This window comes from Pecten maximus, chromosome 5 (assembly GCF_902652985.1).
Source record: "Pecten maximus chromosome 5, xPecMax1.1, whole genome shotgun sequence".
Classification (NCBI taxonomy): domain Eukaryota; kingdom Metazoa; phylum Mollusca; class Bivalvia; order Pectinida; family Pectinidae; genus Pecten; species Pecten maximus.
Window position 1 is genome coordinate 10,573,979 of NC_047019.1, and position 16,343 is coordinate 10,590,321.

General features: G+C 35.1%; 1 protein-coding gene across 1 annotated transcript; it reads left to right on the forward strand.

Moving 5' to 3' along the window:
• The first annotated feature begins 10,015 nt into the window (after positions 1-10,015).
• On the forward strand, positions 10,016-16,070 carry LOC117326758. Its single transcript, XM_033883480.1, has 3 exons — positions 10,016-10,150; positions 14,640-14,979; positions 16,015-16,070. The coding sequence occupies exons 2-3, from the start codon at positions 14,661-14,663 to the stop codon at positions 16,068-16,070; spliced, it is 375 nt and encodes a 124-aa protein (XP_033739371.1). The 5' UTR covers positions 10,016-10,150; positions 14,640-14,660.
• Positions 16,071-16,343: the final 273 nt, after the last annotated feature.

The following is a 16,343-nucleotide window of genomic DNA, read 5'->3' on the forward strand; positions in this document are numbered from 1 at the left end:
AAATTTTTTTAAAAGGAAATACATATCGTTTTGTTAATTATGCAGTTTAAAGGTAGTTGACTGATGTTATGTAGGGATGAATCCAATAAATAAATTATGTATTTTCGGAAGCATTCGACAAGAAAACGTTTTCTCTAGACTTTTTAACATATATTTGCATGGATCCTTTATGTTGAAAAAACTGCATAACCAAATAACACAATTACCAACTACCTGTGAATATAAAATTAAACACAATTTTAACCATACACTCATCTTGTTTTTGACTTCGAAGTGGGAACCGGAAATGACGCAAATTAAAACATCGCTTGCCGTGTACTAGTTAATTTCACGAAAGGGGCTAATATTTTTTACATTTTTCACGAGAGCGCAACACTCCATCAACACAGACACTATGTCTAGAAAATCATGTTATTATGGCCTCATGATATTGAACACAATCATTTTTTATTTACATATTTACATTATGATTATTTTTGTATCTATTAAAAGAACCGAATAATAAAAAATGCATTTTTTCATGTTTTACCAAGGAGTGACGTCGGAGAGAGAACAGCCGTTTTCGCGGGAAAGTGTGAGACAGTTCTTGGCACGGTCTTAGCAACTGTCATACCAACAACACAAAAAAATTGTAGCTCCAACCATAATACTTATTCTGTGAAATTTTTGAAGTGATTTTTATGTTATGAACATTTAGGAGACCGTAACAATACCGGATTTATGTAAATAATACATTGATTGAGTTTATTTAAAACAATACGAGAAGAAGAATAAAATCGACGGCGGAGAGTACTACCCGTGGTAACGCGATCCCCGACATTACTACACACTGTAATGAGGCTAATGTTGTTGTGAAAAATGAATTCAAGCATACTGAATGTAAATATCAATACACAGTTACTACATATGATAATTAAAAACACTATCTGACCAAGGGAAATAAACCTATATAGTATTTTAATATAGCAAATAGAAAAAAATTGGGGCAGAGTAAAACCCAAATATATTTGTGAAAGTTTTAAAATTTTCCTTTATCAGGAAAAAAGTTTTTAATTTTATTCAATTTTGATCAAGTAAAAATAAATTCATGCTCAAAAACCAAAATTTTAAATCAGAAATTTTTAAAGTAAGTCCCTAAATAAAAAAACCCGAAAGTAGGAACCCAAAAGCCCCTTCAAAAAAAAGAGGCAAAGGCAGTGCATAACACATTTAAATCCTTGTCCCCGGGGGCCCCCGATTAAATTGACGGTTGCATTTTTTTTCATCTATGGGGAACCCTACCCCAATAAAAATTCCATATTAACGTTAAAAAAGACTTAAGAGGTCTCCATTTTTTTTTTTAAAAACCCTTTTCCCCCCCTTTTTTTATAAATAAGATGTTTTCCACCCATTTTTCAGGGGCCCCCTCCCAAACTTTTCCCTTTACCTAGTTTCCATTTTAAATTTGGGAAAATAGGGATTTTTTTAAATTTCGGGAAAAGAACTTTCTATTAAACACAACATTAAACCCTTTCCTGGCCCGGCTTTATTACTAGCCAGGGCCCATTAAGGAAAACCTAAAAATCACCCCCCCGGCCCAAAATTTAGCCTTTTTAAGGATTTCCCCTTTGTCCCCCCTTGATACTTTTTTTTTATAAACACGTTTTAAAAATTTCATTTTTTTCCACCCGGTCTTTTAAAAACTGTGACACAAAAAATTACAGCTTTTAGTAAAAAATTGAAAAATTTCTTTCAAAACCAATTTCCCCCGTTTGGCACCAAATCCCCATTAAACATTTTTTCTGTATTTGGATAGTTTTTAATGTTTTTTTCTATTTTTTTTTCCCAAGGGGGAAAGAAAAAATCGCCCCGGGGGCCTCGGGTCAATTTCTATTGCCCCTTATCTTTAGACCGTAGATTTGGGCCCCCTTTTACGTTTTTTTTCCCCCAAGCCCTAGAAAATTAAAGCTTTGACCTTAGGGTTTTTTTTCTACAAGCACGGGTTTTTCGGACCCGGGTTTTAATTTGGGGCAAAAAGGGTTATTTAAGCTTTTTTTGGTTTTTAAATTTTTTAAATTATTAAACTTTTTCCACGAGGTTTTTTTACTAAAGAAAAAAAACTTAACTTTAGGGAAAATAGATCTAAAAAGATTTTAAAATTTTTAAAGTTTTTTTTGTTTTTGGAAATTTTTTTTTTGTAAAATTTTCTATAACTATTTCAAAAAAAATCCCAATTTTCCTTTTTATTTAACATGAAAGGAAAAATAAATAGTTTTTGGCTGTATTCTTTTAATTTTATTTTAAAACCTTTTCCCCCATTTACAGAAATTGTTCCCATTTTAAAAATTTTAAATTTGGGAGGACGGAGTGAGAAAAACCCCTTGGGGACCCCGATCGGGAAGTCCCTAAAATTTTCATATGAAAATTAACCCCTTGTACGGGGGCGTTGATTTTCTTTAAATTTAAATTTGGGCCCTAATCTGTTTGTCTGTGTTTTTTAAAAAAAAAAATTCTTGGCCCTAAAAAGGGTTTTTGAGGGGAGGGCCCCCTCCAAAGTAGAGGCAAAAGGCAAAAGTTTCGCTTCAAAAAATTTTTGGTTTTTTATATGTGCCCAGTTGGTTTAAAAGGGGTTTTTTGTGATCTCGACAATAAGTTTTTAGTGAAGGCATTTTAATTTGGGTTTTTTTTTATCCCCTGTCCTTCACCCCCAAATTGGTAAGGTACAAGGGGCCCCCCCTTGAGCAATGAGCCCCCCCTGTGCTTCACCCAAAGGTTGGGGAAATTTTTAAAAAGGGTTTATTTTTAAAAAAAAGAAAACAATTTTCGAAAAATTTCCGGGACGGTTAGGGGCCCAACCCACGTTGTTTTCAGGGTAATACCCCAAATTTTGGATCGGCCCGGAAAAATTCTTTTCATTTTTTTCTGTAAAAGGAAAATTCCCCAAAAAGGCGCGAAAAATTTTTGAACGTCAAAATTTTCCCGGAATTGAGGGGTTTTGCGTTTGTTTTTTGGGAAAAAGTTAAACTCCCTTTTAAAAAACCATAAAAAATGTTTTTGTTTTTCTTTAAAAAATTTTTTTTAGTTTTTGGGAAAAATCTTTTTTTCAAAAATAAAAAATTTTTAAATAACCGTTATGGCAGTTATTTTTTTATTTTCCATTCGGGATATAAAACCCCCAAATTTTTTTTGAAAACCCTTCCCTGTAAAAATTTCCCGTTTCCCCGGATTCATAAAGTTTGCAAACAAAAATTTTTTTTCTTACACCGAATGAAACTAAAAATGACATAAGGCCTTAAAACAAAAAAAACCCCAAAGCAAAATCAACCTAAACCCTTTCCCGGGGCCCCACGGGGAAACCAAAAAACAACTGTCATTTTGGAGATAAAGGATAAACGGGCCCCTTTGGAGGTATTTTTTTAACCCGATCACCCACCCTTTTCCTGGGTCAAAAAAAAATACAAAAATCCTTTATTTTTTTTCCCAAAAAATTATATACCTAAAAAAACCCCTTTAAATTTTGGTTATCGGGCCTTTCCTGTTTTATATTACCCGCCTTCTTGTCGGGTCTAAAAAACCCGAATTTGGGAAACACGCCAAATTCAAAAAATCCGAAATTCCCGTCATGTTTCGGAAATCCGGGTAAAACGCTTAGCCCCCTTAAAATTTTCACTTGGGACACCTCACTAAAATTGGTTACTAAATTTGCGTTACTTTCCCAGGGTTTTTTAACCCCGAATTTATTTTTTAAGTGCCCTAGAAAAAGGGTTTTATTTTTGCTTTAACGCTTTTTAATTTTTTTGCTTTTTTAACCCACATAAACTTCTGAAATTTTTTAATACGCCCTTTTTTTCGTTCTTTTAGCAGGGGGACCGAAAACCCATATTTTTTCAGAAAAAATGTGAAAAAAAAAAAATAAAAAAAAACTTATCCCCTTTTAAAAATAAATTTTAGGGAATTTTAATTGTTTATCTTTTACAAAGTCTTTGCCCCTTTGTTCTTTATTTTTTTTTTATTTTTTTTTGTTGGAAAAGGCCTTTATACTATTTTTTTGGGGGCCCCAGTTTTAAATTGACGGGGAACAGGGTGGCCGTTTTTACCGGGGTCAAAAAAAGAAGTACAAAAAAAATTTGAAATTGGCCCCAATTATGGGGGAAAAGGGAAAAAAGAAATCTTTTTTCAAAATGAAAAAATTTAAAAAAAAATATATTCCTTTTAAAAGGGCAGCTCTACCTCTAGTCTTTAATCCCCAAAAAATGATTTTTTGAAACAGTTATTTTTTGTTATCGGCTGAAACGCTGGGTGGCCAAAAAATTCCAAAAACCCCAAACCCTTTTGAAAACCTCAAAACCCCCCTTCCCCGGGGGGCCCAACAACTTTATCGATATTAAAAGGGGCCCCATGGCCCCCCTTCAATTTGTATCCCCCCGGGGCCCGGTAACCGGGCCCGGCTCGAATGGGTTTGTAATTATTTTTAAACCGTTGAATTTTCCCCCTTGGCCCGTTCGGGGGGGTTTTTTAGCCAAATTTTCACCCTGTTTGGGCTTCCCCCCAATTTCGAGCATTTAAAACCATTTTCTGAGAAAAATGCCCAAAAAACCCAAACAAAAATTCCTCGTCAAAACCAAGGGTTTTGCATTACCCGGGGAACTAAAAAGGTAACGCAAAAGGGGGCCCCGGGTTCAGTTTTTTCCTTGTTATTTTAGTGTAAAGATAGAAATTTTTATTTACCCCTTTGCAAAACCCCCCAAACCGCAGGTGGGGAAAATGCCCCCCCCAATAGGCTTTTAAGTTTTCAATCAAAATTCGCCTGCGAAGCCTTAAAAAACCATCCCTTCCCCTTTCCCGGTATGCTAAATTTTAAAATTTTGGGAATAAGCTCTTTTTTCAAAAAAAAAACCTAAAATTTTTTGGGAATTTTGTCGTTTTCAAAAGGGGGCCCCGTCAACCGTAAAAGCAAAATTTGGGAAATTTTAAAAATTTTAGCCAGCAATAACTACCCCAGTGACCTGTGAAAATTTTGCCCATATTTTTTAAAAATTTAAGGGACAATATTTTTCCCAATTTCCTCAAGAATATTTTAATAAAAAAAAGCCCCAAATTTAATTTTTAAATAATGAATATTAACAAAAAAAGCCAAATCATGGGAAAAGGCAGGAAAGGGAGCATATTTTTTTTATTTTGGGGGTTGGGATAACTTAAATTTTGATAATTTGGGGTATTTTCCCCCTTTTAAAAAAACTCAAAAAAACCTATTTCTAAAAAAAAAGTAGAATGGGCAAATTCCCTTTCATGAAAAAGCCCCCTTTTTTTTTAAAAAGTTCAATTTCCTTTCAAAAAAAACATTTTTTTTGTTTTGTAAACCCGGCCCGAAAAAGATTAAAATTATGTAAAATAAATCTCCCATTTTTATTTCATTTGCCCATATTAATTTTTAAAATTTTAAAAATTTTGAAGGGCCCCGTACAAAAAAAAAAGTTCTTTAAAACCCCTCCCGGGAAAAAAACCCCGGGAACCTTAAAAATGGTAAAGGAAGGAATCCCCAGCCAGGCATTTCTGTGATTGAAACCCATTTGATCAAAACCCCCCTTTGGGGGAAAGGGGGGAATAGATTTTGCAAAAACAGTGCCCTTTTTGGCCCCTTGGGGGGGGGGCCCCCAAATTATAGTGGAAATAGGGGGAAAAAATTTTTTAAAATTTCCGTGTAAGTTTTTCAAGCTTTATGGAATTAAAACCCAATTTTATTCTGATACCCACCCAATTATTTTGCATTCATTTTTTGAAAAACCCTTTTGACTTTAAAAACCCCAAAAACATTTTGGAACATGTAAACCCCAACCTTTAATGACATGTCAACCCAACAAAATAACATAAAACCCCCAAAAACAAATGTCTTTCCCAAACCCCAACATAATGACTCATTTTTAATTGCTTTTGGCTGGGGAAATTTTCCAGGGGTGAAGAGAGTGTTCTGTTTAAATTACCCCCCCGGGGGTGTTTTGAGGTTTGTCTTGGTTTTTAAACGTTAAAATTGTTTTTTCGATTTTTGGTTCTTTTTTTTAAATTTTTTTAAATGTTGTTTCCCCTTTTTTTTGGAATTATCAAATGATTAAAGAAAGATCAAGAGAAAAATTAAAGGGGGAAATTTAAACCCCCTTCCCCTTCATGGACTTAAGATCATTTAAGGGTTGGGGTTCCCAAAAATCCCTTTTTGGGATATCTTTGTGATATTTTTTAGGTTCCCCGGGGGGTCCAAAGCTTTTTTATTCATCCCTTAGGGCCCCGGCCCCGGTCCGGCTGTTTTTTTCAATTTCTTTTCCCTTTTTCAAAAAACAATTGCCCTTTCTTCTTCAAAAAACTGTCCCAACAAATTTTAAACAAAAATTTGACTGGGTTACAAAATTAATGGGTTCGGGATTAAAAAATTTTTTCCCAAAATGGTTGGGCTGCCCCCCTGGGGGTGAGGGGGGGGGGCCCAAAAAGAGGTCAATTTGGCAAATTGATAAAAAAACAAACTAATTTCCCAAATCTAGGGGTTTTACTCCCAAATTATTTAAAAAAATTTCTTTAAAAAATTTTAAAAAACCAATATTTCAGTAATGGTTTTAATTTTTTCTGATTACTACTGGTTCCACAAGGGTCCCAAATTTTGAAGATAATTGGGACCCAAATGTAAAAAATCCCCCCCTTAAAGGGTTTAATTAAAGCAGGGCTTCATTTTTTCGGTTTGGGGGGATTTTTCCATATTTGCCCCCTTCCCCCTTTTTTAAAAAATTTCTCATGGGGGAGAAAAATTTTTGCTTTAGAAAAATTTTTTGCCCGGAAAAACCACATTTACGCCGAAAACTTTTGAAAAACCAAAACCAAAAAGGGGGGGAAAAAAATTTTGGCTTTTGGGAAAAAAAATTCCCCCTTCCCTTTTTTAAAAAACATTTAAGCCCCTTTTTCCCCACAGAAAAAAAGGGGGGAAAAAACTTTTTTAAAAGCTTTTGGCCCAAATGATCTTTTTTATTTCAGTTTGGAAAAGATAATTATTAAGCAACAATTTTAAAAAAAAAATAGCTGAAAAAGTCATCTTTTTAATTTTTTTCTGGTTTAGGGGGGGATTTAACTACTGTTCACTCTAAATAAAAGTATTTACAAATTTTGGGGTTATGAAAAAAATGTTGTAAGATAAGGGGCCCCAGCCCCCTTTTAAAGGGGCAAATTATCACAATGATATCACTTTCTATAAAGCTTTCCCCTTCCACAGTAAACTTTAAAAAAAAAAATTACCTAAAATGTCACGAAAAAATACCCTAGAGTCCCAATAAATATCTGAATGAAAATTTTAAAATTTTTTTCCTTTGGATTAAAACCCCAAAGAAAAATAAACAAAAAAAAAAGGGCGGGTTCCCCTTGCAGTTGTTTTCCCATTTAAAAGGGCTTCCCAATTTCATATTTTGGGTTATTGGGGGGGATGATATTTAAAATTTTCCAAAAGTTTTAAATGACAGTTTTTATTTTTAAAAAAGTGAGTTTTTGGGGTGGAAAATTTTTTTTGTCTTTAAAAAAAAGGGGAATTGGGAAAAGTTTCACAAAATAAGTCTCTGAAAAGGGGACACTATAAGTAGGGCTGATGCTAGGGGTTGATGAAACGTTTTTAACCCTACCGGAAACCCGGGGCCTTCGGTCTTATGGTCGTTAGGGGTAAATTTTAAATTTCCTTGTGCTAATTTTTAAAAGTTTCAGCCAATGTTTAAATGTATTTAAAACATTTCAATAAAAATTTCTGTAAAATTTTTGAAAATCCGTTGAAAAACTTGGCCGGGGGGTTTTTTTCACTTTTTTGCCCGAATTTTACGTAAAGGTAGAGGTTTTTATGCGCTTGATTTTAAAAGGCTTTATACAAAGCCATTTACAAGCGTTTAATCAACCTTTAAAGCCGCTACAAAACCATCCCCCACGGTCCCCCAGTTTAAATTTGGGTTTTAAATTAATTTTTTTAATTTTTACTGGGGTATTTTTCCCCCTTTGGGCAGTCAGGGGAAGTCCCAAGAATTCCCTTTAGGGGTCTGGGGACCCGGAAAAAAAACTGACCAATTGCCCCACCCCCCAATGCCCTTTCACCACCCAGCAAGCTTTTAAACCGCCTAGGCCTAAGTGAACCCTAAAAAGAGAATAGGGGTCCTTTACGGGGGTTTCAGGTTTTCCCCAATATTCCCCCAAAATCGGGAGAATACCCATGTCACTTTTTTGTTTTTTTTGTTTGTTTTTTGGGTTTCAGATTTTGGCCAAAGCTTTAAAAGGGGAGACAATCTCCCTTTTTAAGGGAGAATTTCTCTGCAGAAAATTTTCTTTTTTTTGATTTTTGGGGAAATAATAAACCCAATTTTGGGGTTCGGGATTTGGAAAACAAAAGGGCCGATAGGTGCCCCTTTCTTGGTTTTTTTCACAGTTAAATACATTTTTCGTCCCTGATGTCTTGAAATTTAGGGAGGGTTTTTTCCCCTAAAAACTTTACATATAAGTTCCTTTTTCCCTATTTGGTGCCCCTTTGGGTTTTTTTAAAGTCTTTTTGGGGAATTGGGAAAAAATTGGTTCCTTTTTTTTTTTTGACAGCCCAAAATTATTTTTTTATTGCTATTTTTTGGAAAAAAAATTTGGGATGGTTATTTCTAAAAAACTTCAACGTGGTTTCCTCTTAAATCTCTAGTACTTTTTCCCTTTCCCATTTTGAGTTTTTGTAAGGAAAATTTTTTTAAAAGGGCAAAAAAAAAACCCTTTCCCTTGATTTTTCCCTTTTGTTTCCCTTTTTCAGACAACCCCTTTTTCCCACTAGGCCTCCCCCTCGGGGGTTTCCAAAATTTCGAAACCAAAGTGGGAAAGTTGCCTGGTACTGATGTGGGCCTTTGTTTTTTTCCCCGGGTTACTTTGGCTTTCCCTCCACCCCCCAACACCTGGCACCAACCCCTTAAATCCCCCCTTGGGGCTTTTAAAAGGGGAAGTTTTAAAATAACAAAAAAAAAAACCAAAAACCTTTTCAAAATGTTCCTTTTTTTTTGGGGATTATTTACGTCATGTGGGTTTTCCATATTTTTACAAATGATTTGCAAATTCAAAAAAGGAAAAAAAAGAGAAAAAGGGGAAAAGATAGGAAAAATTTTTTAAAAGGGGGTTTTTAAGGACTTAGCTAGATCATTTAAGGGTTGGTACTAAATTTCCCCCTGGGGAATTTTTTCCCTTTTGGCGGGAAGCATGGGAACCTTTTTTTCACACAACAAAATTATATTTAAAAAGCTTTTAAAAAATGGCGTATGGAAAACACAAGGGGTTTTGCCCAAAAATGAGAACAAAATTTAAAAATCCCTGCGTAAGCTCGTTAAGTGTTTTGTAACCCCTTTTTTTACTTTTCCCCAATTTTTAACCAAACTTTTTTTCTGAATTTTAGAAACCCCTTTTTTTAAACCCTTTTTATTTTGGTTATATTAGCACGGACCGCAACCCATACTTTTCAGAAACATGTGAAAAGAAAGAATGAAAAACTCTATACTTTTAAAAATCAATGTTACGAATAGGATTTTTATCAGTTGACAAATTGTCTTTGTTCTTTATTTTTTTATTTATTTATTTTTTGCGGCATAGCCGTATACTATTCTTTTGGCCCCAGATATGACGCGACAGGTGGCGTTACGGGTCAAGATGAAGTACAAAAAAAATGTATGTAATTGGTCAATATGTAGCGGTAAATGCAAAATGTATCTGTTCAAATGACACATTCATAAAAAAATATATTCCTTATTCAAATGCAGCTCTAGCTCTAGTCTATTATCACCAAAATGATTCTTGAAAACAGATATAATTTTGTTATGCGTGCTGAAACGCTGGGTGGCCAAAGATTCCAAATAACAAAGCCATTGCAACATCACTAACTTCCAGGAGGCACAACTTTATCGATATTCAAAGAGCCATGGCACTCAATATGCTGTATGTTCCCCGGGCGGTACCGGGCCAACGGCTCGAATGGGCTGTAATTATTATCACCGTTGAAAGTACTCTTGGCCTCGTTCGGGTGAGTTTAGCCTATTCAGCTGTTTGCTTCCTCATTCGAGTTCATTCAACCAGTCTAGAGAAAATGACAAGAAACCACGAAATTCCTCGTCTAAACTTACGGTGCATTACCCAGACTCAACAGGTAATCGCAAAATGGCGTCAGTCTTTCATATGTTATTTTAGTGATACAGATAGAAATGTATTTATCCTGCAACTACCACCGCAGTGTCGGAATGCACCCACCATATAGGGCTATAGTTTTCAATCGATCGCCTGCGATGGAGCCTTGAAAAACCACTGCGTCCCTCTTCGGTGATGCTAAATATAGAATTTTAGAATAAGCTCGTTTTCAAAACGAAACTAGAATTTTGCATATTGTCGTCTGCAGAAGGGACCCAGGTAACGTAAAAGCATAATTTGAAATATAATTTAGCCAGCAATATAATCTAGCCAGCTGACCTGTGATAATTTTGACATATTATCAAAATAAGACAATATTTTACCATTTCCATCAAGAATATTTTAATAAGAAGCTCCAATAATTTAAATAACTGTATATTAACACATAAGCCCAATCATCGACAAGGCAGAAAGGGAGCATATTATTTTAGTTTGGTTGATAACATTAATATGATAATTGAGTACTTTTACCTTTACAAACTCAAGAACCTCTATCTAAAATGAAAGTAGAATGGGTCAATGGCATCACGAAAAGACACCTTTTTTAAAAAGTTCATATTTCTTTCAAAAAACATTTTTGTGTTTGTAAATCGACAGACAAGATTAAATTATGCTGAAATAAATCTGCATATACTTACATTTGCCATATTAACTTAGAATCATACATTTGAAGGGCGTACAAAAAAAAGTTCTTAACTGCCGCTAAAACACGGAAGTAAACAATGGTAAAGGAAAGATCCCCAGCGCAGTGCATTTCTGTGCATATGAACCCTATTTGATCAAAACCATCCTTGGGGTAAGGGGAATAGATTTTGCATAAACAGTGACTCTGGCCCCTTGGGGCGGGGCCCAATTATAGTGGAAATAGAGGGAAAATCCTTTAAATCGCTGTAAGTTATCAAGCTATATATGGAATTGAACCCAATTTATTCTGATATCCACCCAATATTTTCGCATGTCATCTGAACAACATATTGACATGTCAACCCAACATATTGACATGTCAACCCAACATAATGACATGTCAACCCAACATAATAACATACAACCCCAACATAATGTCATACCAACCCAACATAATGACATACATGTAATTGATTTTGCTGTGAGATATTCCAGGGGTGAAGAGAGTGTATCTGATCATTACCCCTGGGGTATTGAGGATGTCTTGGATTTTAACAGTTGAAAATTGTTATCGATTTTTGGATCTTTCTTAATTTTTTATGTGTGTTCCCCATGTTTTTGATATCAAATGATTAAAAGAAAGATCAAGAGACGAATGAAGGGGAAAGTTAGACATCCTTCCTTCATAGGACTTAAGATCATTTAATGGTTGGTGCCACAATCCCTCTTGGATATCTTGTGATATTTAGCTTACCAGGTCCGAAGCTTATATGTCATACCGTAGGGTCCGGCGTCCGGCTGTCAATCTGTCTGTTCGTCAACAATTGACCTCTTCTTCAAAACTGTCCGCAGATCAGAATTTAACAAAATTTGACTGGTAGCATCATTATGGGGTCGGGATTAAAAATTGTACAAATGGTTGGGCTGACCCACCTGGGGGCTGAGGGGCGGGGCCAAAAGAGGTCAATTTGGCTAAATTGATATAAACAACTAAGTTGCTAACTCTATGGTTTTACTACAACATTATTTGAAAAATTTCATAAAAAATATGTCAAATCAATATTTCAGTACATGGTTTAATGTTCTAGATACATACTGGTTCCACAAATGTACCAAGTTTGAAGATAATTGGTACATCATGTATATAACTTAAGGTAATTAAAGCAGGGCTTCAGTTCAGGATGAGGACTTTCATACTTGCCAACTTTTTAAAATTCTCATGGGGGAGAAAGTGCGTGAGCGACTTTTTTGACCGGAAAACACATTTCACGCGCGACACATTTAGCAAACAAAAACTAAGGGGAGATAATTTGCTATTGGAAAATAAATTCCTTGCATGAACACTTAAGCTTCCTTCCCTCACAGAAAAAAAGGTGGGAAAAAACTTATTTCAAGCTTGGCCAATGATCTTTTTTATTCAAGTTTGGAAAGATAATTATATAAGCAACAAGTTACAAAAAATAGCTGAAAAAGTACATCATTTTTAATTATTTCTGGATATGATTTAACTCACTGTTCACTCTAAATAAAAGTATTTACTTAGATGTGTTATGAAAATTATGTTGTAAGATATAGATGTCAGTCAATTAAATGCAAATTATCACAATGATATCACTTTCTATCAAGCTTTCTCTCCAGCAGTAAACTTAAAAAAAAAAATACCTAAAATGTCACGATAAATATCTAGAGTACAATATAATATCTGAATGAAATTTCAAATGTTTCCTTTGGATTACAACAAAGACAATAATACAAAAAAAAAAGGGCTGTACCTGCAGTTGTATTCACTATATGCTTACAACTCAGTACTTTGTAGGTGGGGACTGATACTTAAATTCAAAGTTTTAACATGACAGTATTTAGTTTAAGAAAGTGAGTATTTGTGGACATGTTTTTGTCTTTCAAAATGTGAATTGGGAAAGTTTCAGCCAAAATAAGTCTCTGCTAATTGACACTATAAGTATGCTGATGCTACGGTGATTGAAACGACGTTACCTACCGGCAACCAGGCCTTCGGTCTATATGGTCGTTATTGTGAATTTATTTCCTTGTGCTAATTATCTAAAGATCAGCCAATGTTTAAATGTAGTTAACATTTCAATAAGTAATCTGTCAAATTTGATACTCCGTTGATAACATTGCCAGTGTTGTTTTCACTTTTTCTGTCCGAGATATACTGTCAAGTAGAGGTCGTTTATGCGCTTGACATCAAAGGCATTATACAAAGCCATTTACAAGCGTTTAATCAACCATGACTGACCTGCTACAAAACCATCACCACGCGTCCTCAGCTTAATTGGTTTGAATTAATTGTTTATTTATCGGGGTATTGTCACCCTTGCAGTCAGTGAAGTGTCAGAATTTCGTTACGGTCTGTGAGCAGGTCAGTTAACTGACCAATGCCCCACACATGTCTTTCACCAGCCAGCAAGCGTTACCTGTCATAGGCCTAAGTGAATCTAACAAGATGAATAGGGGCTCCATACGGGGTTATCAAGACATATTCTCCAAAATCGGGAGAATACACTATGTCACTTTGTTTCTTTTGATGCATTTAAGGTCAGATATGCCAGCATATCAAGGGAGACAATCTGCTGTGAAGGGAGAATTTCTCTGCAGCAACTTTCTATTTTGATTATTGATAATCATCAATTTTGAGTCTGATTTGGATAACAAAATGGCAGATAGGTGACCATCTTGGATTTTCACAGTTGAATACTATTATCGCTACATGTATGTCTTGAAATTTACTGGAGGGATATTTCTCAAACTTTACATATAAGTTCTCCTTGGTCCCTATTTGTGTCCATTGAATTTTAAGTCTTATTGGGAATTAGGAAAATGGTCATCTTGTATTTTGACAGTCAAAATTAGTTTATTGCTATTTCTTGGAAAGAACTAGATGGATATTCTCCAAACTTCATACGTGGGTTCCTCTTGATCTCTAGTACTTGTGCCAATTCAATTTTGAGTTTGATAAGGAAAATAAATTAAAATGGCAACAAGAAACCTTCTTAGATTTTTGCCTTTGATTCCTTTCAGACAACACTTTTTCACTAGGCCTCCACCTCTGGGTCCAAGTTCGAAACCTACGTGGGGCAGTTGCCTGGTACTGACTGTAGGCCGGTGGTTTTTTCTCCGGGTTACTCTGGCTTTCCTCCACCTCCAAAACCTGGCACATCCTTAAATGACCCTGGCTGTTAATAGGACGTTAAACAAAAACAAACCAAACCTTTCAGAATGTTCCTAGATCTTTTTTAGACTACTACGTATGTAGGTTCCATATGTTTACAAATGATTTGCATATCTAAAGGAAAAAGAGAAAGAAGGGAAAGTATAGGAAAAATCTGTTGAGAGGATTTTATAGGACTTAGCTAGATCATTTAATGGTTGGTACTAAATTTCCTCTGAGAAATTTTCCTTTGCTGAAGCATGGGAACCTTTTTTTCACATCAGACAGATATATACTTAAAAGCTTTTATAATGGCGTATGGATAACACAAGAGGCTGTCCAAATGAGAAGTCAATACTTAAATACATGCTGTAAGCTCGTTAAGTGTATTGTAATTAAACACTATATACCAACATTCTTTTCAGAAATATTCTCTTAAATCTCCCTTACATCTCTTACATTTATGTAGGTTTCACTTGTTATGTCTTAAGAGCAAGAGAGGAAAGATGGGGGAAAAGTAGAGAAGAAATGAGTCGTGCATTAAACCCAGGAAGATGATTTAGTGGTGGGTGTCAAGATCTAATTGTGAGCGCTGCAGGCTCTCTGGGTCTCTTGTTTTCTGTTTGAGGTCTTCGTAATGTACGTCTCTTTTCAGGTTTAACAGAAACAATTCAATATGGCCACAAAACAAGTAGTCACAGAAAATGAAGAGGAAGCCATTGGTGCCCAAAATGAGTTGGCCTTGCATCTGGATGATAGACTTAAGGAGGAAGAGTTTGTTAAGTTGAAGAATCTGTTTAGAGGTTGTCCTCTTACTTCAAGACAACATGAGAATATTAAAACTATGGCAGATCTATTTCAACAACTTGAGAACGATAAGAAGATATCTGTGGGAAACTACAAGTTTTTTACAGTAAAATTGGAAAAAATTCATCCTATGCTGGCTACTGAAGTGCAAGAAATGGAGAAACAGATTCAAGATATCCTGAATGGAGGTAAAGGCTTGTCACTGACATCAACAGTAAAAATATCTAAATTGATATTGACAATGAAGATTTTATAATTCATATTTTAAAAGTATAAATATAAGTTTTTAGGTCATCTAACCTCTAACCCCAACCCGAAGGGTTGGGATGACCTATAGTCATTGTGCTTCATCCATCTTCATCAGCCGTGTATAAACTTTCAAAATTTTAAACTTCTCAAATTTCACATGTGGGATTCAGCTCTAACTTAGCTGAAATGATCCCTAGATGGACTGACAAAATGTTGTATTCTTTGGGTCAATCCAAAATCCAAGATGGCTGCCATCTTGAAGCCAACATTTTAAACGTCTTCTCCAATAACACTGTTACTATAAAGCTGAAAATTGGTGGGATTGTTAAGGAAGGGGAGCGAACAAAGTGACATTATTTTTGGCCGTGTAAAAGTTTCTACATTGCAGCCATTGTTAAAGGGATAATAAAGGGGTGAGAGCAATATAGCAGAAATAGAAATTAATCCTATAAATTGCTACTTAAAGTCCTGAACCGGTGATCAAATTTGGTCAGTAGCATTAGATAATGAAAACGATCCATTGTTGTATTTATAAATAGCCTCCCTTGAGTTCAGGTCTGGAGGTATGGTACCAATGCAGTAGGGAAAGTAGATGTTATTTCTTCTTTAAATCAGTTCCAGTACTGATCGAACCACTGAATGGATCAAATTTTATCTACAGCATCCTTGGATGATATAGGAACTGAATGTTTTTTATTATCATAAGTTTAGTCCTTTTGAACAGAATTTTCTTTTAGTCACATTTGTACTACCTATAGATTAAGCTGGAGTTAGTTAAAGGAAATTGTTGGATTTCCTTGTGTGGTACCGAGACAGAGGTGGATCCCAAAATCAGAAATATTTATGATTTTTTTTTTCATAAATTTTATGATTTATGCAATATCAAGGCATACCATCCAGGCTCCTTAGGCCTTCTGGGTAAAATCAATTTCAGCTATTTTAGTTTGTATCAACTTTTTCTTCTGCTTTTTAAGGTAATCCCTCTGTCGTGGATGTCCCAGCAGCCAGCACAAGTCCCGCCCAAGATTAGTTTAACAGCTGTAGTTTTTCTCTGGCCTTTTATATCAATGTGCAGATATGTTAATATAACTTGATTCTTAGTTCTGTGAGATTTATTGGTTAGCCCTGTACCAGTAATATGACCAAATAGTCCTGTACCTATAATGTGACTGGATAGTCCTGTACCAGTCATGTGACTGGATTGTCCTGTACCAGTAATGTGACTGGATAGTCCTGTACCAGTAATGTGACTGGATAGTCCTGTACCAGTAATATGACCAAATAGTCCTGTACCAGTCATGTG